The sequence below is a fragment of the Chiloscyllium punctatum genome, chromosome 32, assembly GCF_047496795.1.
Source record: "Chiloscyllium punctatum isolate Juve2018m chromosome 32, sChiPun1.3, whole genome shotgun sequence".
NCBI lineage: Eukaryota > Metazoa > Chordata > Chondrichthyes > Orectolobiformes > Hemiscylliidae > Chiloscyllium > Chiloscyllium punctatum.
In genome coordinates, this window is record NC_092770.1 from 46,279,372 (window position 1) to 46,305,033 (window position 25,662).

A 25,662-nucleotide genomic window follows, 5' to 3' on the forward strand; every position below is an offset into this window, starting at 1 on the left:
AATTTCCAATAGCAAGTACCTACTTAATGGAATGGGGAAGTATTAAACTAAATTCCACACTTCTTCCCAGTATTATCAACTGTTAGATAGTAATGTCTGATGGACACTTGATACACCCATCTTAATGTATATTTTCTTTCTTTAAAAAATTTTTAAAAATAATCAAATCTTTAGATTTAAGTTTAGATTTTATTGCCATGTTTACCCAAGTGCAGAAGTACAGAAGTATCAAGAGAAGTGTTTAATGTTGCCACACATGGCACCATCTTAGGTACAAAGGTGCCTAGGTACAAAAAACTTAGATACAAAGTAGTAAAAGAAACAAACTTTTAAAAATTAAGCATTACTAGCATAAGTCAAAAATAAACAAATAAAGTAATAGTCTTTCTTATTTTAAATTAGAAAAATAAAGGAATAAAGTTAAAATTCAACAGTCTTTGATGAATCCTACACTTAGTTCACCTTCCAGGAGACCTCAACAGCCTGTTCACAATGCCACCGCTAGGGGACCTCCCTCACTGCACACTCTTCCCACTTTGGACCGCAATGTCATTGCTGCTGTTGAAGTTGCCATCTCCTTGATCTCCTCCTGCCACCACAACATGCCCAGGCAGGACCTACTTGCACACCAAGATACTGCCAGAGCAGGCCAAGAGACGAGGGGCCAAGGTACCACCATGCCAGTTTGAGAGACCATCATGTGTTGCTAAGAGACTGCAATTGGTCCATGCTGAGGCTGGAAGTAAAGATAAGAAGAAAATAAACATCAAGAGAGAAAAAAAAAGAGAGAAGCAAGAAAGAAATAGATGGAGTGGGCAAGCTCTGCCTGAAGCATCCTACTTTGCTACCCCCACTTTGGACATGTTTCTCATTTCCAGTTTTGAAAGAATAATGGATAGTTATGTAATTCAGTCTCCAAAACAGCTGTAAACAATTAATAAAGATTATAGCTGAATACTTTGAATCACTGTAAATTACATTATTTCCCATAAAGAGGTGAATACCTCTTAGCTTCAGAACAGCGGGGTTAGGCACTGCAACAAGAGATCTACTAGTGAACTGAAAATTGACATTTTAATTGGTAATAATATTTACAATGTCTGTAATTGTGCTGCACATTTACTATTTCAAGAGATCCAACTTTGAAATAGAGGCTTAGAATATGTGAATGATTGTTACCTTGTGGTTCACTGCAATTTGTTATAATTGTTTTTTTTCCCTGTCTAGAAATACAAAGATGTAGAGCCCTTCATAAGGATTGAAGAAGTGGATGGCGTGGAATTGGTAATGCAGTTTGGAGAGAAGATGAAAGAGATGTTAGGAAGGAAAGTTGAGGCAGTCAAGGTACAAACTAATTTACTCAACTCACACATAATTCGTATCCCAGCAGTTGTTTTCTATTAGTGTGGGATTTTTAAATGTTGCATGATTCAACAGAAAAAACAGACAACTTAACAACAAGTTCCAAAATAATTGTACCCTTGTTTGAAATTTCTACCTCATTGGAGAACTTGAACACATAATCTAGTCTGATGTTTAAAATAATTAATGTTCAATTGTTGAAATTGCTGTCTTGTGGATGAGATGTTAAACAGTGGTTAAGTTGGACATTAAAATTTCCATGAAATTACTCAAAGAGCTGAAAGTTCTTCCAATGTCCTCTCTCAACCATTAACCCTACCCCCCACCAGAATTTCACTGAATAACAACAGCGCCTACATTTCAAAATCACTGCATGCACTCTAATTTATTTTTGGTATGCTCTGGAAGACCTCCATGCATCTCTGCCTCTCTACCTTGCTTTCTCCAAAACAGTCCTTAAAATCTTCTCATTTGACTAAACTTTTGACCTAAACACTCCTTGTGTGGTTCATCTTTTTTTTTGTTTTGTAATAAAATGTGACCTCATGTAAAGTGCCAAGACATTATTTTAAAGATCCATCGAGTCATAGAGTCATAGAGATGTACAGCACGGAAACAGACCCTTCGGTCCAACTCGTCCATGCTGACCAGATATCCCAACCCAACCTAGTCCCACCTGCCAGCACCTGGCCCATATCCCTCCAAACCTTTCCTATTCATATACCCATCCAGATGCCTCTTAAATGTTGCAATTGTACCAGCCTCCACCACTTCGTTTGGCAGCTCATTCCATACATGTACCACCCTTCTGCGTGAAAAAGTTGCCCCTTAGATCTCTTTTATATCTTTCCCCTCTCACCCTAAACTTATGCCCTCTAGTTCTGGACCCCGCCACCCCCCACCCCAGGGAAAAGCTTTGTCTATCTATCCTATCCATGCCCCTCATGATCTTATAAACCTCTATAAGGTCATCCCTCAGCCTCCGATGCTCCAGGGAAAACAGCCCCAGCCTGTTCAGCCTCTCCCTGCAGCTCAACTTCTCCAACCCTGGCAACATCCTTGTAAATCTTTTCTGAACCCTTTCAAGTTTCACAACATCTTTCCAATAGGAAGGAAACCAGAATTGCACACAGTATTCCAACAGTGGCCTAACCAATGTCCAGTACAGCCGCAACATGATCTCCCAACTCCTGTACTCAATACTCTGACCAATAAAGGAAAACATACCAAATGGCTTCTTTACTATCCTATCTGCCTACGACTCCACTTTCAAGGAGCTATGATGTTACTATTTCTGAGTAATATCACAGAGCACTGTAATAAGGAAACTTTATTTTCCCTCCTTTCAATTTTTTTCACTTTTGTTAGAGTAAATTACTGTAATCATTTTAAAACTGAGGAATCTAACTTGTCCTAATCAAAACAAAGATGGCCAATGATTAACTCAAATTGCTAAATTAGACAACCTATCACTATTGTGGAGCACAATTGAGAGATCAGATTAACTATTCAAAGCCATAGCAGTGGAAGTGTCAAAGAGGATGCTTATATTGTAAGATTATAATGAAGATCATTACATCAGGGCTCTGAAGTAATAATGAGGGTCAAAGATGCAATCAGAGGGGGGAGACAATTTGGACTCTCTGATGTGACTCATTTGTGTTTGGTGCTAAAAACATTTCATTGCTAACATCCAGGCACATAAGATAGTGGAAGTACTCATTATATCACAACAGGTTTAGCATTAACGTTGGTTCAGTGCTTTGACTATCAAATTACCTCAAAGGCCCTCTACCCTTACTGTATCGAGTTCAGAGTGGCCATGATATGCCTTGATTTCCTCCCCCTTCACAATCTCACAGTCCTCTCTGGTAACCTACTAGGATGCGCCTTATCATCGACAATTGCCCCAATCACTGTGATTATTTCCTCAGCCACAAAATACAATCAGGTCAATCCTTAGAGGTAAGATTCCTGCAACCTTGAAATCATCCTGGATTGTCTTTAAAACTCCCCAGATTATATATGACTCACACTCCACCTGACTGACTACAGTCCATTCCCTGATCTGAATTTGCAAGGTGTCCCAGACTGACTGACCAAGGCCAGAACTGATTTTACCTGACTTCCAGTATTGACCATGATCCAGTCCACAGACTGCAACAGTGCAGTGATTTATGTTGGACCAACAGACTAAAGGATCATGACAAATTCCCCAGACTTGAAATGGCCTGGCACCTGAACTGACTGTGGCAGCGCCTCCCAACTGACAGTGGTCCTTCCTTACCTCAGATGTCCACTTTACCTTTCACCTTTTGCTATGGTTTTCATGCAAGTACAGTGTGTTTGCTGTGGAAGCTGATGATATATGACACAGTAAAGTGCTATGACCATCATGTTACCCCACCTTTTGACATTTACTTTTCACAAAGGGGTGATTAATTCTGCCAAATAACATAATCAATGATAAACCAATATATGTATAGAAACTCATTGCCACCTCATGGTGATAAATGGATGTTACCATCCAAGGTGGGAGTACTTTAAAGTGATAGATAAACTTAAAGACAATAATCGGAGTTTTGGACTGTTGCGTGATGAAGTACCTCTTTGTAGCTTCATGAGCTCTGTTAGCATCTGCAGTCTACGATATTATCCTTGAATTTTCCCTTTCCAATCAAAACTCTTTGTAATTTAGTGTCTGTAATCATTAAGAGATTAGGCAATCAGACTTCCATCTGTTTTCTTGAACTTACATTTTTCAGTTTGGAACATAGGAACAGGAGCCAGACAAGTCAGTGCCTCAAGGCGGATCCATCATTCAGTGAAATTGTTGCTGATCTTTAGCCGAACTTCATATCCTTAATACTTTTGCTTAACAAAAAATTACCTATCTTAGGTTTAAAATTGACAATTGATCCAGCATCAACTGCTTTTTTGGAAGAGAGTTCCAAATCTCTACCACATTTTGTGTGTAAAACTGCTTCCTAGCATCTCTCCTGAACAGTTTGCTGCTCATTTTTCGACAATAGTCCCTTAGTTCTAGAATCCCCAACTAATGAAAACAGTTTCTCTTTATCCTGTTTATTCCTGTTAAAATCTTGAAGACTCCGATCAAATCAGTCCAAGTTTTTGGGTGGGTCCTTCTTGTATCTCCTCCTCCCATCTGAACTCTCTGTTAATAGCCACAAGGCCATTAACAAGACAATCTGCACAACATTTTCAATCAGAATTAAAACTAGGTGGCTAATCATAAAACAAAACAGCTGTGGACCAGGCATAATGATTTATGCCAGCTATTCATTTTTGCTACATGAGATGCGAGACATTTTTGAAATCAGCCTTTATTTAAATGTGGCTAGGATGATAGGAAATGAGTGAAATCTCTTGAAGTTCCAGCTGCCTGTTAACTCTGGGTTGGAAAGCAATCCTGGGAAGGGCTTTGCAAGAACTGACAATGGACTAGAGTTTTTTTTATAAAACTATTAGGAGCAGACCACTCTTCCTGGCCCTATCAAAATAAACTTTAAGTTTCTTGGTGTTTTTTCTGAGGGGCCTCTGGTGTACTGTTTAAAGACCACTGTTTAGGCTACTGAAATCCTGTGCAAATGGTTAGTAAAGTACTGTTTGCTGTTTCTTGCTTTCACTCTCACATGATCTACTGAAACCTATTATCTTACTATAATGCAATAAACTATTGATCTTACTCAAACACTCGCCTTTTGCTGCTGAAGATTTATTTATAGTGAATCCTTCATCTTTAACATTAGTCGTACAGTATTACAAGAGGAGTTGCTAGCAACATTTTGATGCAAAAGAGCATTTAACAGAACTAAGTGCTAGCTCCAGGCTTCTCTTAAAACATAATGCAGTGTGGATTGTTTCCTAAAGTGAAGAAAATACCAGCAATGCAAACAATCTATAGCAATCCAAAGAAGACAGAGTTTTAATAAATCTATATAAAATCAGTTAAATGTTTACAAATTCAACAACTTTTAAAGTGCACAGATCGAGTCTGCTCCTGAAGAAACAATAGCAGCTCAGAGCTGGAAAAGATTTAGCAGATGTAAATCTATCTTTTTAGGATTAAATTGGTCTGAAAAAGTTATTAAAATGAACTTGTGTGGGCCAGAAAAAGCCTCTCAGAAGCTACAAGAAGATAAATTCAAGTTGTGATCTGAAATAAAAATCAACATGGTCTACAGAAGTATGGTCAGCCCCTGAGAGGAGTGGTGAAAATATTTACTTTAATGGAGGCTTCAATCACTAAATATATCGAACCAGCATTTCTTTGGTCTCCAAAATTATTATAAGCTGCAGAAATATTATTCCAGAAAGGAGTAATTATTTAAGAAAAAATACACATTTTCACAGAGCATATTTTCTTTCCTTCTAGACCCTTCCCACTTACATCTGCAATTCCTCTGATGCTTTATGTCAGTTTCAGAAGTTCCAGTGGGCTCCAGATGCCTTTTCTTTACTATGGATGTGGAATCCCTTCATATGTCCACCCCTATTAGTATGGTCTTAGGGCTCTTCACTTCGAGTCATAGACTCATACAGATGGACAATATGTAAACAGACCCTTCAGTCCAACTTGTCCATGTTGATCAGATATCCTAAATTAATCTAGTCCCATTTGCTAGCACCTGGCCCATTTCCCTCTGAACCCTTCCTATTTATATACCCATCCAGATGCCTTTTAAATGTTGTAATTGTACCAGCCTCCACCCCTTTCTTTGGCAGCTGATTCCGTACATGCACCACCTTTTGTGTGGAAAAAAAAGGCCTGAACTGTTTTCATCAATCACCCCTCTCCTCTGCCTGGATGAGCTCATCCTCACTCTGGACAACCTCTTTAACTCCTCTCACATTCTTCAAGTCAAAGGAGTGACCATGGATACCTGCAAGGGCCCCAGTTACACCTGTCTCCCTGAGGGCTACATGGATCATTCCTTGTTCCGGCCCTACTCCAGCCCCACCCACAGCTCTTTTCCTGCTATATCGATGATATCATTGGTGCTGCTGCCTTCTCTTGTTCAGAATTAGAAAAGTTTATTTATTTTGCTTCCAATATCCAAGCTGATCCTACCTTCACCTGATTCATCTCTGACTCTTCCCTTACCTTCCTCAACTTCTCTATTTCCATTTCCAGGGATAGGTTGGCCACCAATAACCATTACAAATCCACTGACTCCCACAGTTACCTTGACTATACATCTTCACAAGAGAAAGTGAGGACAGCAGATGCTGGAGATCAGAGTCGAAAAGTGTGGCACTGGAAAAGCACAGCAAGCCATGTAGCATCTGAGGAGCAGGAGAGTCGATGTTTTGGGCATAAACCCTTCATTAGGAATGTGTCATTTGTCGACTCTCCTGCTCCTTGGATGCTGCCTGGCCTGCTGTGCTTTTCCAGTGCCACACTATGTATCCTCACACTCTGCTTCCCGTAAAGCTTCCATTTCATTCTCCCAGTTCCTTTATTTCTGTTGCATGTATTCTGATGATGCCAACTTTGATAATGTCCATCTACTTCCTCAACCAAGGATTTCCCAGATCATGATTGATATTCCCCTCAACCAGGTCCAACACATTTCCCGCACTTCAGCCCTCACTTCCCTTGCTTCCCTCCCATAATAGCAATAGGGTTCCCCTTGTCCTTCCTTACAATTCCACCAGCGTCCACTTCCAAAGAATCTTTAGCCACCATTTCCACCATCTACAGCAAGATGCCACCACCAGACATGTATTCCCCTCCCTCCTTTATCAGCCTTCTGCAGACTGTTCTACCTACGATACCTGGTCCACTCCTCCTTCATTCCTAACATGTCCCACACCTCAATGGCACCTTCCCCTACAATCACAAAAGGTCCATTTACTTCCAGCCTCCCCATAATTCAAGATGCCAAACACACCTTCCACGTGAGGCAGCGTTTTACCTGCACTTCATTCAATCTAATCTACTGTATCTGCTGCTCATAATGTAGTCTCCTCTACAAGTGCAGACTAGGCGGTCACTTCACAGAACACCTAAGACCCTGCACCTCCAGTTACTTGCCACTTAAATACATCACTATGTTCTTTGGCCAGCATCTCTGTCTCAGGCTTGCTGCAGTGCTCCAGTAAAGTACAGCGCAAACTGGAAGAACAGCATCTCATTTTTTACTTGAAAACCTTGCAACCTTCTGGATTTAATTCGAGTGCAATGATTTTAAGGCTTGAGCACCTTTCCACATGCTTTCCCCACTTCCACACACCAGGCCTTTTTATTACAAAGGCTGTGACCACGCACTACCCTTTGTCAGCCACAGACTGTTCCCATTAGCAGCTATTCATTCCCACAGACTGATCTATAACCAGTCTTTTGTCTGTTTAATTGTTTTTCTCTCTTTCTCTTTGGCCTCGGCTATCTCCACGTATCATTCACTCTCCCCACCACGTCTTCTGTATAAAACCATCCTTTTCCAAGCTACCATCAGTTCTGAGAAAGGTCACTACACCCGAAATATTAACTCTGATTTCTATCCATAGATCCTGATCACAAAGACAGGTTACCATCACCTTCTCCACAACAACTATGGTTGAGCAATAAATACTGGTCAAGTAGCAACTCCCACAAGTGAGTAAAGAAAACCTATCTAATGAAGATCCTAGGATAACCATGTGCCAGCTGCAATCATATCTTACAATTTTGGCCAATACACAGACTGGACATATTTATCTTGAATTCCTGAAGCTCTCAAATGAGTCATATGCCTTACCAATTGGTTTTAAGATGGGAACAGGGTGAAAAAAAAGAGTAATAAGTGGAACAGGGTATTTTTTTATAAATATTTTTATTGAAAAAAATTGAGATTTCTTACAAAAATACAAAATTAGTACAAAATAGTGTATTCCACTTTACAATATAATAGCAACACCAGTATAACGTTAGAAAAACTAACACTAATCTATTCTATAGACTACCAAAACACAAAATAGGATAGCGTACATTATTCACAATGACCAAAAAAAAGAAAATAAATAAGTAAATAAATAACTAGATACACATTCAAAATAAATGTATATCAAGTCATAACAAAACCAGTATTTATACGGGATTCTTCCTCCCAGGGGCCCCCGAACCAACCAACACCATCCCCACGGCGAAGTAAAGACCCTAAACAATATGGCCGATATATCCGTGTCAATGTAATTCAAAAAGGGCTGCCATGTTCTATAAAATAACTCCATTTTTTGGTGCACCATATTCGTAAGGAAGTCAAGGGGGATCTATTCCGTGGCCATCCTATGCCAATTTGAAAGTCCTGGGGGAACCTTCGGATACCCAATTCACTAAGATGTTTTTCCTCACACAGAAGGAAAGGATAGTGAATAATTTCCTCCTGTATACATCTAGAGAGGGAAAATTTGGAGAACCCAGAAGAAGAGACACTGGGTCCAGCCCAATCTCCGTTCCCAAATTCTTTGTCAAGGCATTCGCTAAACTATTCCAATATCTACTAATCTTATGGCATGTCCACAGACAATGTGTGAGAGTACCAACTTCTATTTTGCATTTAGGGCACATGAGAGATGCTCCTGCCTTAAGATTTGCAAGTCATTCAGATGGCCATGTGAGCCCTGTGAAGTATCTTCAATTGAAAAACCTGATTCTATTACAGATAGAGATCTTCCTAGCAGTTTCCCAGATATCCTCCCACATCTCTCAGGAGATTTCCATCCCCAGTTCTTGATTCCAGGTTTTATATAACTGTTCCATGTCCTTCGATACCTTATTACGTAGCAGCAAGTGGAAGGGAGTACTGACCGAGGGCGTACCCATCGGCCGAAGCACTCTCCTTTCCCTATCAGATTTATAAGGATTAATCATCAATGTGGTCTTCTTTTGTATAAAAGTCTCGTTTTGAAAATATTGATAAAGGTCCTTGCAGTGCAACACGAACTTCTGACGTAGCTGTTTGAAGGACATTAAGACCTCCCCATCGAACAGATCTCCCAAACAGGAGATAACTCTGGACTCCCAGATCTTAAATCTAGCATCAGTCAAGCCTGGCTGAAATCCCAACGTTCCCACTATAGGGGTATAAGGGCAGGTTTTTTGTAGACTACCCTCATCCTGTCGCATTATTCTCCAGGCTTTGATTGTATTTAATACAATAGGGTTTTTACAATAATCTGTAATTACTCTCATCTTGTCCATAAATATTAGATTGATGAGGGAACATTTTGCTTGGCAGGCTTCAATATCTAACCAGCTTGATTGTGGGTCACAGAAGACCCAGTCAGCTACATAAGATAACAAAGAGCTCAACTGGTACCTCCTGACGTCTGGAAAATCCAGCCCTCCCCTTACTTGTGGGAGCTGCAGTTTATCTAATTTAATAAGGGACCGTGTATGATTCCAAATAAAGGAGCCAAGCCAACTATAAAGCTTACGCAGCGCCTGTCTCGGCAACATCAAAGGAAGCATTCTTATAGGGTATAAAAGACGAGGTAGAATATTCATCTTAACTAAAGCTATTCTTCCTAGCCAAGATATCAGGAGATCTTCCCAGCGTTGAAGGTCCTGTCTTATTTTCTCTCAGAAGTGTGTTTATATATCTGACCAAATGACGGAGTAATAAAAATACCTAAGTAAAGAAAACTTCCCAGTGACCAATGAAAGGGGAAGTGGGATCCATCCGGAAGATTGGATATGGTGGTAAGACTGCCTAATGACATGGCCTCTGATTTAATAAAATTGATTTTGTAACCTGAGAACATACCAAATAATTTAACCACTTGAATTAAGCGGGGCACAGATGTCAATGGGTCATTTAGGAAAAGAAGAACATCATCCGCATAGAGAGTAATTTTGTGCTTGCCCGGTCCAACCTCTGGGGCCGTTATGTTAGGGTCAGTTCATATAGCTTCCGCCAGCAGCTCAGTCACTAGTGTAAATCATAATAGTGAGAGACGGTATCCCTGGCAACAACCTCTGCCAACACTGAAGTTACACCATTAGTAATCACCGCTGCTTTGGGGTCGTTATATAATACTGTAACCCATTTAATAAAGACCTCTCCAACAACAATCCATTCCAAAGTATAAATGAGATATGGCCATTCTACCTTCTCTGCATCTAGGGAGACAACGATTCCCGGTATCGCTCCCTGCTGGCAGGCTTGTTCCATGTTTAACACTCTCCTAATGTTATTAGTTGATCTGCAACCCTTTATAAACCCCGTCTGATCCTCTTTGATAATAAATGGTAAAACCCTCTCCAATCTTAATGCCAACATATTTGAGAGAATTTTAAAGTCTACGTTCAATAAGGATGTGCATCTGTATGAAGAGCAGTCATCTGGGGCTTTTCCTTTCTTGAGAATGAGAGAGATATTTGCTTCTCTCAGAGAAGGTGGAAGGCAGCCCTGACTATGTGTGTAATAATACATATCTATAAGTGGCCTGGCCAATTCACCTATAAATTATTTATAGAACTCAGCCTGGAATCCGTTTGGCCTGGGAAGTTTACTGCTCTGGAGCTGCTTCACCGCCTCCTTTACTTCATAGGTTGTCTGGGGAATGTTCAAGAACAACACCAGCTCCAGGGTTAGGCCTGAGAGGGCCAGATTTTTAAAAAAAGGACTCCATCTTCTCCGTTCTATCCTTACAGCCCTCCAACTTATACAATTCGAAATAGAACTTTCTGAAGGCTGCATTGGTCTTTTTACAATCAAATGTCAGGGTACCAGCACTCTCTCTAATAGATGTAATGGATCGGGGAGCCTTTTTCTTTCTGGCAAGGTATGCTAAATACCTGCCCAGCTTATCACCGTATTCAAATAGTCTCTGCTTCGCTTATAGTATCTCCCTCCTTGCTGTTTCAGTAAGTGCTGTATTCAAAGTTGTCCTGAGGGCCATGATCCACTGTAGTTTAGTAATGGCGGGCCTGTCAACACATATTGTCTCAGCTGCCTTCGGGTGAGCCTCGAGCAGGCGCTGTAGTTCTCCCTTTTGTTTTTTCCGGGTCGCAGAATATGTGATAATCAAGCCTCGCATGTAGCCTTAACAGTCTCCCACATCACCGATGGGTTACTGGCCATGCCTGAAATGATATCCCAGAAAGCTTTAAATTCCTGCAAAAAATATTTTATGAACTTGCTATCCCTCAATAAAAAAGGGTCCATACGTCAATGTTGGGAACCCATCTCGCGGTCACTAGTCTTAACCTCCATACATACTGCGGCACGGTCGGAAATAGTTATATTACCTATTTTACAAAATAATATCGTGTTCAGAAAGGTCAGAGGGACAAAAAACATATGATTCTGGTATGGCACTTGTGTGGCTGAGAATAAAAAGTAAAATCTCTACCCTTAGGGTGAAGACACCTCCACACATCTACCATCTATTCAGATCTGCCAACTGCCTAGATCTCATAGATATACCCGTAGAGCTGCTAGGTATCCTGTCCACCTCAGGGTCGATAATACAATTAAAATCTCCCCCTGTAAGATCCAAGATGGCGGCAACCCAGTAGGTCTGAGTCTGCAGAGCTCTGCCCAAGACTCAGGCAAAGTGGGGTACCCATCCTCACATCATCTGCTAAATTACCTAAAATAGTTTTTGCCCAGCGTCCTTGCCATTCTACATCAAACTTTAACTGTTTGATGCTTTTTAAAATGACCAAGGGTAAAGGCTCTCGCAGTTTGCAGCAGACAGGGATACCTCAGTCTTATAAGATATTTGAAGCTGCAACAGGCTGGATTTGGCCAGGTGTTCTTTTCATCTTACAGCTCAAAAGGTAGGGGAGTGGCCTTTCTTATTCGGAAAAATCTTCCCTTCCAAATGTTAAGCCAGATAAAAGATGGTATATATTAATTAAAGCACTAATATATGGAGTGGAATACGAGATTTTGAATCTTTATTGCCCCCCGACGCACCCTTTTAAACTTGTAACGGAAGCGTTCTCCAAGTTGAAGGTTGTTGAGATGTGCCATACAATTAAAATCTCCCCCTGTAATTGTATCATTGACCCAGCGAAGGACACGATACCTAGGAGCTCTGAGGGCATATCTTTGAGATCTAGGCAGCTGGCGGATCTGGTTAGGGAGTTGGGGCTGGTATATGTGTGGAGGTGTCTTCATCCTGAGGGTAGAGGCTTTACTTTCTATTCTAATCCACACAAGTGCCATACCAGAATTGATATGTTTTTTGTCCCCTCAACCTTTCTGAACTCGATATTGTTTGTAAAATAGGCAATATAACTATTTATGATCATGCTGCAGCATATATGGAGGTTAAGACTAGTAATGATGAGATAGGTTCCCAATATTGGCATGTGGACCCTTTTCTATTGAAGGATAGCAAGTTCATAAAATATTTTTCGCAGGAATTTAAAACCTTCTGGGATATCAACTCAGGCATGGCCAGTAACCCTTCGACGATGTGGGAGACTGCTAACGCATATGCACGAGGCTTGGTTATCTCATATTCTGCGACCTGGAAAAGACAAAAGGGAGAACAACTGCGTCTGCTTGAGGCTCGCCTGAAGGCAGCTGAGACAGTGTATGTTGATAGGCCCTCCATTACTAGACCACAGTGGATCACTGCCCTTAGGGCAACCTTGAATACCGCACTTACTGAAACAGCAAAGAGGGAGATATTATTTGCGAAGCCGAGATTATTTGAATACGGTGACAAGCCTGGCAAGTATCTAGTGTACCTTGCCAGAAAGAAAAAGGCTCCCCAAGCCATTATGTCTATTAGAGAGAGTGCTGGTACCCTGACTTCTGATCGTAAAAAGATCAATGCCGCCTTTAGATGTTCTATTTTGAATTGTATAAATCGCAGGACTGTGGGGATAGAATGAGGAAGTTGGAGTCTTTCTTTAAAATTTGGCCCTCTCGGACCTAACCTCGGAGCAGGTGTCGTTCTTGAATGCCCCTTGGCAACCCAGGAAGTACAGGAAGTGGTGAGGCAGCTCCATAGCAGTAAAGTGCCCGGGCCAGACAGATTCCAGGCTGAATTCTATAAATAATTCTTAGGGGAACTGGCTGGGCCACTTGTAAATATGTATAATCATTCACATAGTCAGGGCTGCCTCCTGCCTTCTCTGAGAGAAGCAAATATTTCTCTCATTCTTAAGAAGGCCCCTGAAGACTGATCGTCATATAGACCCATATCCTTGTTAAATGTGGATTTTAAAATTCTCGCAAAAATATTCGCATTAATACTGGAGAGGGTCTTCCCATTCATTATAAAAGAAGACCAGTCAGGGTTTATAAAAGGTCGCAGATCAACTAATAACATTAGAAGAGTCTTAAATATGATACAAGCCTGCCAGCAGGGAGTGATACCAGGATTAGTTGTCTCCCTAGATGCAGAGAAGGCATTTGATCGGGTAGAATGGCCATTTCTTTTTTATACACTGGAATGGTTTGGTTTTGGAGAGGTCTTTGCTAAATGGGTTACAAGATTATATAATGATCCCAAAGCAGCGGTGATTACCTACGGTTTAAGTTCGGATAGCTTTAGCATTGGCAGAGGCTGTCATCAGGGATGTCCTCTCTCACTATTATGATTTACACTGGTGATTGAGCTGCTGGCGGAAGCTATATGAACTGACCCTAACATAACGGCTCCGGAGGTTGGACAGGGCAAGCACAAAATTACTCTCTATGCAGATGATGTCCTCCTTTTCTTAAATGATCCTTTGACATCTGTGCCCTGCTTAATTCAAGTGGTTAAATTATTTGTTATGTTCTCAGGTTACAAAATCAATTTTATAAATCGGAGGCCATGCCATTGGAAGGCCTTGCCAGTATACCCAATTTTCCGGACAGATCCTGTTTCCCCTTTCGGTGGTCACTAGGAGGTTTTCTGTACTTAGGTATGTTTATTACTCCAGCATTTGGTCAACTATATAAAGCCAATTATAAACAATTATTAGAGAAAATAAGACAGGACCTTCAATTCTGGGAAGATCTCCCAATATCCTGGCTAGGTTGAATAGCTTTAGTTAAGATGAATATTCCATATCGCCTGTTATACCCTATGAGAATGTTTCCTTTGATGTTGCCGAGACAGGTGCTGCATCAGCTTTATGGTTGGCTCGGCTCCTTTACTTGGAATCAAAGACATCCCCTTTTTAAATTAGAAAAGCTGCAGCTCCCATAAGTAAGGGGAGGGCTGGACTTTCCAGATTTCAGGAGGTACCAATTGAGCTCCCTATTATCTTACGTAACTGATTGAGTCTCTTGTGACCCACAATCAATCTGGTTAGATATTAAGGCCTCCCAAGCAAAATGTTCCCTCATCAATCCACTGTTTATGGACAAGATTAGAGTTATAACGGATTATTGTAAAAACCCTATTGTATTAAATACAACCAAAGCCTGGAGGATAATGTGACAGGATGAGGGTAACCTGCAAAAAACCTTCCTTTGTACCCCTATAGTGGGAACATTAGGACTCCAGCCAGGGCTGACTGATGCTGTATTCAAAATCTGGGAGTCCAGAGCTATCTCCTGTTTGGGAGATCTGTTCGATGGGGAGGTCTTAATGTCCTTCGAGCAGCTGTGTCAGAGGTTAGGGCTACCCAGCAAGGACCGTTTTCAGTATTTTCAAATATGAGACTTTTATACAAAAGAAGACCACATTGATAATTAAGCCTTATAAATCTGATAGGGAAAGGAGAGTGCTTCGGGCGATGGGTTCGCCCTTGGTCAGTACTCTCTACTACTTACCATGTAATAAGGTATTGAAGGACATGGAACAGTTAGATAAAACCGTTTGTCAATTGTTAAGAATTGAGGATGGAAATCTCCTTAGAAATGTGGGAGGATGTCTGGGAAAACACCAGGAAGATCTCTATCTGTAATAGGACTCAGGCGACTCAATTGAAGATACTTCACAGGCCTCACATGGCACCTGAACGACTTGCAAAGTTCAAGGCAGGAGCATTGCCAATGTGTCCTCAATGCAAAATCGAAGTTGGTGCTCTCACTCATTGTCTGTGGACATGTTATAACATCCGCAGGTACTGGGACAGAGTAGCGAATGCCTTGACAAAGATTTTGGGTATGGAGATTGGGTTGGACCCACTGTCTTTACTCTTGGGCTTCCCAAATTTCCCCGCTTTGGATGTATACGGGAGGAAATGAATCACTATCCTTTGCTTTTGTGTGAGGAAAAATATTTTGGTGAATTGGATGTCCAAAGGTCCCCAGGACTTTTAAGTTGGCATAGGATAGTCATGGAATATATCCCCCTTGACTTCCTTATGAATATGGTGCACCAAAAGACAGAATTATTTTATAGAACATGGTAGCCCTTTTCGAACTACATTGACACAGATATTTTGGCTATATTATTCAAGGCCTTTGCTTGGCTGTGGTAATGGTTCTGGCTGGTTCGGGGATCCCCGGGAGGAAGGATCCCATATAAATACGGGTTTTGTTATGACTTGATATAAATCTAATTTGAATATGTGTTTAGTTATTTGTATACTTATTTGTTTTCTTTGCTCCTTCTGTTTATTGTCAGTAATGTATGATATCCTATTTTATGTTTTGTTTTTTTGTAGAATAGATTAGTAGTTAGGTTTTTTTCTTTTTTAATCTTATATTGGTGTCATTGGTGTAAAATGGAATACACTAGCGTGTACTATTTTTGTAATTTTGTCAAAAATCTCAAAAATCTTCTTTTTCAATAAAAATATCTACTAAAACAATCTCCCCTATAATTGTGTGATGCACCCCGAGAGCCATCAGCTTGGAGAATGCTTCTGTTACAAATTTAAAAGGGTGTGCCAGGGGGCAGTAAAGATTCAAGATCCCATATTCCTCTCCATATATTAGGGCTTTAAGTAATGTATACCGCTCAGACTCATCTTTTATCGGGCTTAGCATTTGGAAGGGAAGATTCTTCTAAATAAGAATGCCCACTTCCCTACTTTTTGAGCTGTAAGATGAAAAGAACACCTGGCCAAATCCTCCCTGTTGCAGCTTTGAATGCTCCTGATCAAGTAGATGTGTCTCCTGCAGGAGGGCTACATCAACCCTTTCTTTTTTTAAGACTTGATATATCTTTTCCCTTTTGATTGGCGAGTGGCTCCTCTTGACATTCCAGATGCACCACTTAAACAAATGACGAGCCTTGATTGTTCAAGCAAGTCCGAGACCTCTCAGGAGGAAAAACACCACCCAAAAGACATTGGGTAGAAACTATAAAGAATTCACATATAAAACACCTTTTAAAACAACTAACTCAAAACAACTAAGAACTACTCCTAAAAAAAGCATAGGATACATTTAAAAGGAGACCTTCCCCCTTGTACACAGGAGGCACTCCTACCTTCCAGTAATCCCACCATAACATCTCCCAACTAGAGCCATACCTTTGGCCCAGACATTTCAAAGTAGAATAAACAAATGCGAATATTTTATAATACAGGAGTTAAAAGTGGGTGACGAACCCATCTCCTCCACGCTATTACCGAGGCACACTTAACAAAACAACAACATTAGATAAGATATATAAAATTACCAAATTACAATCCCAGCAAATATTAAGGAATAAAAAAGCAACCCAGAAACATCCCCCAATAATCGGATAAACTGAGTGAATTATAAATAAGAGTCAAAAGAAAGGAGAAAGAATGAATGCGCTCCCTCCCCCCCCCCACCACCCCCCCGCACCCCGAGGAAGGATGGAAAAGAGAAAGAGGGAAAGAGGAGGAGAAAGAAAAACAGAAGAGGGGTAAACTAAAATCATTGTCCATATAGTTCAATTCCTGCAGTCTATTTGAGAGCATCCAGGAATTCTTTTACTTTGTCTGGTGATCCGAAGTTGTACACAGATCCTCCATGACTAAAGCACAGCATTGCCGGGTATCACATCGAATATTGAATATTTAAGTCCCTCAGATGCTTCTTTACCTCGTTGAATGCCTTCCTCTTGCGAACCACAACCAGAATGAAGTCCTTGAACAACATTATTTTGGAGCCCTTGTATACTATGGCAGGGTGATCCTTCCCCAAAACTCTGGAGGCCTCCAGCAGCATTGGTTTTTCCCTGTAGTGTTGAAGTCGAACTAAGACTGGGCAGGGGCGCTGGTCCGACCTGGGTCTGTGTGTAGCAACCCAGTGGGTCCGTTCAACCTGCACCCGGCCTAGCTCCGACTCCAGTTTCAGCAGCTGTGGGAGCCATTGCTCCAGAAAATCGACATGCTGGCCTTCCTCCTCCCTTTCGGGAAGGCCCAGCAACCGAATATCTTTCTGACGATCTCGATTTTCTAGGTCGTTGATATGTTCTTCTAAGGCCTGGAGTCAGTGCTCCAGAGCCTGGACTTGTCCCGCAGAGGATTCAGCAACAGTCTCAGAGGCTGTGACACGTTGCTCCATCCCCCTCGACGTGCTGCTCGAGTTTCTCGATCTCTCAGTCATGCTTCTGCAGCATGACCGAGATCGACTCCCTGGAACAGTGTATTTTTAACAGCAATTGGCTTGGTTTCTGCTGAGTGGAAATAATTACATTTCCTGTTCTGATGTTGTTAAATTGAAATTAATGGCCAATCATAGGCATTGTAAGTAATTTAGGAAATTGCCAGGAGGGAAGGAATTGCAAGTGTTAGCACATTATAAACTCTGAGTTAGTTGCCCTCAGTCTCTCCACCCCTACACTCACTGAGAAGTCTGCATCTCTCCATTTTGGACTCTTGCTCACCTTCAATTTATTGATTGACTGTTGATGCCCAGTTCTAGACCTTGAGCTTTCTTAACACGCCTTTACCTTATTTTCCTTTTCTCACCCCTTAAGATATTTACTTAAAATCTTACTCTTTAAATAAGTTTTGGTCACCTATCATGCTATATTTATATGACTCAATGTTCTGACAGCAGTTTTCTCAAGTGCCATTGGAGGTTTCACTACTTTAAAGGTACTGTATAAATCAAAGTAATTGTCTATGTTAATTTTTTTAATATGAGAGTCGAGACAGTAAGTGTTAGTTATATACCTAATTGTCATTCACAATAGCTGAGCCAGATCCTGATCTCTGAGCATGCCCTACATACTAAATTATCAGCAACAATGAATAGTAATGAAGAATTAGAACGCTTTCTGATCTTTTCCCTCCATAACAAAGTGAGGAGGAAACCAATTGTGATGATTGATTGTTAATAAAAGACCTCCTATTTTGATAATTGGTGAAAGTTCTGCTATGAAGAAGTACAATGAATATCTGGATTACTGTGAATCAGCATACAATGCTGATCTAATATCAACCATGCCAAACTCAATCACCGCATTCCAGCCTGCTCCCTATATTAACCTTTCACATTTGTGTAATACTTAACAGAAATGCAGGATGTTCTTGCCTTTACTGTTCAAATAAATCATGATTACTTACAAGTTAGTTATTGGATCATTTCTTCTGCTGCTGATACATTTGGACATGATTTTTACTTATATGAAAGTATGTTTTTATTGATTTGAAGGCTTATGGTAAAACAAGTTTTTTCCCAGTCATGGGTGATGTGTTATGTCTTCCACTGAGGTTGAATGTATCATGCATAATGTTAATGCTTTAAAACAAGAGGAGCTGAGTGGTCTGCTTCTGCTCCTGTTTCGTATGTTCATATGTACTTAGGTGAAATCAGTTATTTGGTGAATTTTGAGCAGAAATATTGCCACTAAGCTTGCTGTTTAGTCTGTTGTGTTTGATACTACTTGTGTTATACCTTCACTTAAAGTTAATGGCAGCAACTCATTCCAGTATTTCTTATTGTTCACCCAATCAGGTTTATTTATTCCTGATGAGTCAGTTCTCAATCTAGTTCAGCACTTCTTATTAAGTTAGTTGTTACTTTAATTTGGTTAAAATTAGGTCTTCATTTTAAATGATGAGATTAAAAATTGTAAATGCTGTAAACAATCAACATCTCTGGAGAAAGCATGTTATCTTGTTCATTGGGCAGCTGATTGTTTCCAGCGCTTTCTGTTTTCATTTTGTGTTCTCATTCTCATGTGGAGCTGATTAGCGCAGATATAAAATGAAGACAGCAATAAACTTTCTTTTTCCATGCAGAGATTGGTTGATGCTGCTGAAGAAGCTGATTTGTATCACAAGTATGACATGAATTTTGAGGTGAGTGCACTGATCAAGCACCAAAGGTAAAAGATGATTTTAAAATTGTATTAAAAAACAGCACTTCAGCATCATAGCCTGAACTTACACTGATAAACTCTAACCAACTTGTTTTCTGTTTGGTACAGAGATTTAGCAAAGGTTTCTATTGAACTAAGCCCCTTGGTAAAACTTGAATAGATTTGAATTACAGAATCATATAGTACAGATTAACAAATCCAGCCCATCATGTAGCTGTTCGCTCTTTGGAAGTGTTATTCAGTTAGTCCTAAACCAGGACTGTTTGCACTGTATACTGTGGTGACACTGCTCTTTTATGTTGTCCTTGGTTTTCTCTTCTGGAGGTTGTAAAAACACAGGTTCTGAAAAGTCTGGGCTTGGATGGGTTTTAAAGTCAATTTGATAATAGCTAACAAATACTGCCTCAGGCAAAAGACTTTTAAATTGTAAAAAAAACTGGTACAATGAAAGGGGAGTAGCTAGTTCTCCCTGTTCAGCTTTTCTCTGGTTTGATTTGGTTTTTGGCAATTTGGCTTTTCACAGAAAGCAGTCAGGCAGTTGTAAAAGCTGTTGAACCCAAAGAAGCAGGTGTTCCATGTTCTTAGTGGTTAGCACTGCTGCCGCACAGCACCAGGGTCCCAGGTTCGATTCCAGCCTCGGGTGACTGTCTGTGTGGAGTCTGCACATTCTCCCCGTGTCTGCGTGGGTTTCCTCCGGGTGGTCCGGTTTCCTCCCACAGTAGGCCGAAGGGCCTGTTTCCGCACTGTAGGGAATCTAATCTAATCTAATCCTCCTATCTCTCTGACATCACTCCTGTAAGATCCTGTGTTTGATTTTACCTTTGGTACCAAGGGCTATTTAAGGGGATTGTTGCAAGTATTTGGAACAGCATCATTAAGTTGGGATGACTGGTTGGGTTTTTGGTTGGCTAAATTATTCAGTATTCTGTTCTTTTCTGTTTGTATTTCATTCGGTAATCTTGTAAATAAATTTCATTTTGTTTAAAACTGTGGTTTGACCAACTGCATCTCTCCTAGAATATACACTTAAAACAACCAGCAAAGCTAGGGTTTGGGCTACTTTTAAAAAATGTATTGAGGGGGTCTGGCCTGGTACATAACAAATTGGGGGCTCTTTTTGGAATTTGTTCTATAGTTACAAATTGGGATTAGGGCTGTTGGACTCAAAGGTAGGTGTTAGTGTCTTGTGTTCCAGTTGTTAATTTTGATTGGTTTAAACAGTGGTTAGGATAACAATAGCTTTTTCAGTCGCCAAGTGTCTTCTGGGGGTGGAAGAAGTGACTTTAGCAGTTTTGCAAAAGATGCAAAAGGCCCAGCTGCTGGAATTAGCAGACAAACTGGGGTTCGAGCTAGAATTGCCTCTTTTCATAAGGAAGGAGAGATAATTACAGCATTTAAATTTGGTGGACATTCCATGAGAATCTTAATAAGTTCAATTGAAAATGAAGCAGCTTGAGTTAGAGGCAAAAGATAAGGAAAGGGCAACAGAAGTGAAACAGTTTGAATTACGAGTAAAAGCAGAGGAAAGAGAAAAAGAATAAATTGCTTTAACAGAACAAAAAGAACAAGAACGAATCACTTTAGCAGAACAGAAAGAAAGAGAAAGAGAGAGAAGGAGAGGGAGTTTGAACTCCAGAAATTGGCACTTAGACAGGAGTTCATAAATTCACTTTCTGAAGTAGTGCAAACTCATTTAGGAACGTAGAGAGTTAAAGTGACAAGATTAGCAGCTGAAGTGGCTGATGATTAGTGAGTTGGTCCATAAATTGAAGTTTGGCTTCCAAAATCAATTTCAATCAGTGAGGGATAGGAATTAGCGAAAAGAGAAATCCTTGCATGGAAAGGGAAAGGCAGATCTCAGTGAAGATCATAAGGATAACTTACCATAGGGTGAAAAAGAAATCCTTATAGGGGAAAGGGAAGTTAAAAGCTCTGGTGTTTCCACTACAATAAAGTAGGCCACATGAAATCACAGTGTTGGCGGGATAGGAAAAGCACTGGGAAGCCAGCTGTAGAAAAACAGGATAAGCCAATGAATTTTATTAGAGTGGCAACGGAAAGCACAGTGGAGGCTAAAATGCTGCACCACAATGTACAACCTGGTTGGAGGTTGGTTAGGGAGGAAGTGCCAGATCTTCTTAAACCATATACCTGTGCAGGTAAAGTTTACTCACATAGACCAGGAGCAGCAGGTGAAGAGGTTACAATACTAAGAGATACAGGATCCTCTCAATCTGTGATGTTGAAAGATGAGGAGATATGTATCTCTGAAGGACCATTGCCAGAAAAGGTGCTTGTAACAGGAACTCAGTGAGACAAGCAGCACTCAATTATGTAAAATGAGGTTAGAATGTCCAGTGAAGAGCAGAGACATCGTGGGAGTAGTACTGGACAAACTCTCAGCTCCAGGGATACAATTTGTCCTTGCTAACAATATAGCTGGTTCACAGATAGGAGTGCTGCCTACTGTGGGTGAAAAGCCAGTGGAAACTCAGAGAACTGAACTATTGCAGGACATATGTCCTGGGATTTTTCCCGACTGTGGTAACGAGGTCACAAAGAAACAGGAGTGATCAAAGAGGGCAGATAAGAACGTTGAAGTGGAATTAGCAGAGACATGTGTTTGATTAGATGGTGGACATAAAACAGAGCAGATAGATGACAAAGCAGACACCTTTAGCTCAGAGAAATTAACTGAGTTACAGCAGAAAGATGAAAATTTAAAGGAATTATATCAAATGGCATACACATAAAAAGAATTTGAATGTATCCCTGAATGTTAAAATCTTAAAGATAATCCCTCAATGAGAAAATCACATATTCAGACGGGTGCAAAATGGAAAAGTTCATCAAGTTGTATTGCCAGTGGGTTATAGAAAGAAAGTGTTGTGAGTGGTGCGCGAGTTACCTCCAGGGAGTCATTTAGGAATGAGAAAAACTCAAACTAAAATACAAAACCTTTTTTTAACCTGGATTGCACAAGGATGCAGTTGAATTTTGCCAGACATGTCATACATGTCAAGTAATTGGAAAACCACAGGCAGTAATAAAAGCCGCATCTTTTACACCTATTCCTACGTTTGAAGAGCCTTGTACAAGCGTCTTAATTGATTGTGTAGGACCCCTACTAAAACAAAATATGGGAATCAGTATTTGTTAACAATGATGGATGTATCCACTAGATTTCAAGAGGCCATCCCATTACACAATATCATAGCTAAAATGATTGTAGAGGAGTTACTCAAATGTTTCACTAGATATGGACTATCCACAGAGATACAATCAGATCAAGGGTTAAACTTTGCATCACGTTTATTCAAGGAAGTTATGGACAGCTTAGGAATAAAACAATTCAAATCTACTGCATGCCATCCAGAGTCACAGAGAGTGCTCAAAAGATGGCATCAGACATTAAAGACCATGTTGAGGGCTTACAGTCACGACCATCCAGATGATTCAAATAAGGGAATTCTGCTTGTGCTTTTTGCAATCAGAGATGCACCAAATTAATCAACCAAATTCAATCACTTGAATTAGATTTTGGGCATGAAGTGAGAGGACCACTAAAGTTTTTTAAAGAGAAACTGGGAAGTCATAATCCTGGGACCACATATTTGGACTATGTGTTAAATTTTTGGAAACAATTAAATAGAGTGGGGGAGTTGGCTTGACAGCACTTCATTATATCACAGCATGCAATAAAATGAGAGGCAAACAAGAAATCAAACCTTACAATTTTGCTATCAGGGATAAGGTGTTAGTGTTACTTCCAGTGGTAGGTGAAACTTTTAAAGCAAGATTTGAGTGGACCTTACCAAGTCAAAATGAAATTGAGTGAAGTGAACTATTTGATAAGGACCCCAATCAGAAAGAAATCTCACAGAGTCTGTCATGTGGATATGCTCAAAAGGTATTTTGACAGGAAGGAAAGCCAAAGGGAGCTGTATTCTTGATTACAACACAGAGGGAAGAACCAAGTTCAGAGGTTTCTGAATTGGACATTCTTCAAATTAAATTGGACAATGAGGAAGTTGTCAAAAATTGGAAAACATTAGAGTTACCTTCCAGAGGAAAATTGAAATTACCTGAAATAGTTATTAATGTCACATAGGAAATATGTGGAAATAAGCTGGGAAATACTCACCTAATTATGCATGATGTAGGTATAGGAGATGCTGTTCCAATTAAGCAACATCCTTATCAGCATACCCTGTAAAGTTGGCATAGGTTCAATAGGAGATTGGACACATGCTCCAAGATGACATAACTGAAGTAAGTTACAGTGACTGGAGCTTACCCATAGTAATAGTGCCAAAGCGTGTGGACTATCGCAAAGTCAATGCAGTTACAAAGACTGATGCATATCTGATTCCACATTTGGAAGACTGTGTTGGGAAGGTGGGACAAGCAACTTATATTTCTAAGTAGGACTTGCTCAGAGGATACTGGCAGGTACCTTTGTCCGAAAAAGCGAAGCCAGTTTCTTCTTTTGTAATGCCGAATGGACTGTATCAATTTAAAGTCATGCCATTTGGTATGAAAATGCGCCAGCTGCATTTCAGAGACTAACCAGTAAGGTCATTGCTGGACTACCCAATTGTGTCATGCATATAGATGACCTGGTGATTTTTAGTCACACATAGAAAGAACATTTGCATCATTTATCCGACTTGTTCAATCGACTTTGGAAGGCAGGTTTGGCAGGTTTGTCAAAACCCCAAGTCACCTTCCTGGGCCATGTTATTGGACATGGACCCACGGAATGCAAAACCAAAGGTAATTGAGGAATTTCCTGTTCCATCACCAAAAAGAGTAGTACTACGATTCCTGGGATTGAGTGGATTTTATTAAAAACTCGTACCAAATTTTAGCAGTGTGGCTGCTCCACTCACTGAATTGTTAAAGAAAGGCAAGAGGTTTCAGTGACAGTGACCTGTCAGATGGCATTTCACAGCCTGAAAGCTGTGTTAACCATTGTCCCTGTGTTAGCCACGCCTAATTACGCAAAGCCATTCAAGCTGACTACTGATGTGAGTGATGTGGGTGTCGGAACACAACAAGAAGATAGAAAGACCTATCGGATAATTGAACATTCATCAGCAAAAATGTTCAACAGTTGAGAAAAAAGACTTTGAGCTTGGTGTTGGCATTACAACATTTCAATGTTTAATTTACCAGTAACACATCTGAGACAATCATGTACACCAACATAACCCATTCAAGTTTGTGGAGAAATTTAAAGACAAAAATGCTTGTTTAGGTGGAGTTTGTTATTACAGACATTCAATTTGAAAATTATGCATGTGGCAGGACAAGAAAACGTGTTTGCTGATGCATTATCAAGATATGAATGAGAAACAGGTGTTCAATGGCAGGATTAAAACAGACTGAAGCAAAACAAAGTCATGCATGTTTGCCTGTTTGTAGTCAATGTAATGTATGTGTGTGTTGTAGTGTATTAACAGTTTAATGGTAAGGTGTTTTAAATGCATCCATCTTTGAATATTGACGATTCATGTGGGAGTATGATGATGCTGCTCCTTTGAGAAGGTTATGTTGTGCTTAGTTTTTTTTCTCAGGGGGTCGTAAAAACATAGGTTTGGAAAGGTCTGGGCTTGAATGGGTTTTAAGACCGATTTGATTATAGTTAACAGTTGCTGCCTCAGGCAAAAGGCTTTCAGGTTTAAAAAAACACTTGTACACTGAAAGGGGAGTGGCCAGTTCTGCCAGCTCAACTTTTCTCTGGTTTGATTTGGTTTTTGGCAGTCTGGCTATTCGCTGAAAGCAGTCAGGCATTTGTAAAAACTGCTGAACTCAAATAAACAGGTCCATGCTGATCCTCCTATCTCTCTGACATCACTCCTGTAAGACCCTGTGTTTGATTTTACCTTTTGTGCCAAGGGGTGTTTGTGGGGATTGCTGCAAGTACTTGGAACAGTCTCATTAAGTTGGGATGATCTGTTCGGTTTTTGGTTGGTTAAATTATTCAGTATTCTGTCCTCTTTTGTGTTTCATTCGGTAATCTTCTAAATAAGTTCTCTTTTGTTTCAAACTAAGTGACCAACTGCATCCCTCCTGGAATATTCGTGTTGCACCTGCTGAAAACAACTAGCAAAGTTAGGGTCTGGGCTACTTTCTTGAAAT

The 25,662-nt window shown here is 40.3% G+C and overlaps 1 protein-coding gene across 6 annotated transcripts in view; it reads left to right on the forward strand.

The window, feature by feature from the left end:
* The window catches only part of LOC140458136 (voltage-dependent calcium channel subunit alpha-2/delta-4-like), a 491,615-nt gene that overhangs the window by 54,576 nt on the left and 411,377 nt on the right, over window positions 1-25,662 (forward strand). For all 6 annotated transcript variants that reach the window (XM_072552257.1, XM_072552261.1, XM_072552258.1 and 3 more), the window contains exons 3-4: window positions 1,228-1,344; window positions 19,439-19,498. In XM_072552257.1, coding sequence (XP_072408358.1) covers window positions 1,228-1,344; window positions 19,439-19,498 — 177 coding nt within the window. The remainder of the gene's footprint in view (window positions 1-1,227; window positions 1,345-19,438; window positions 19,499-25,662) is intronic.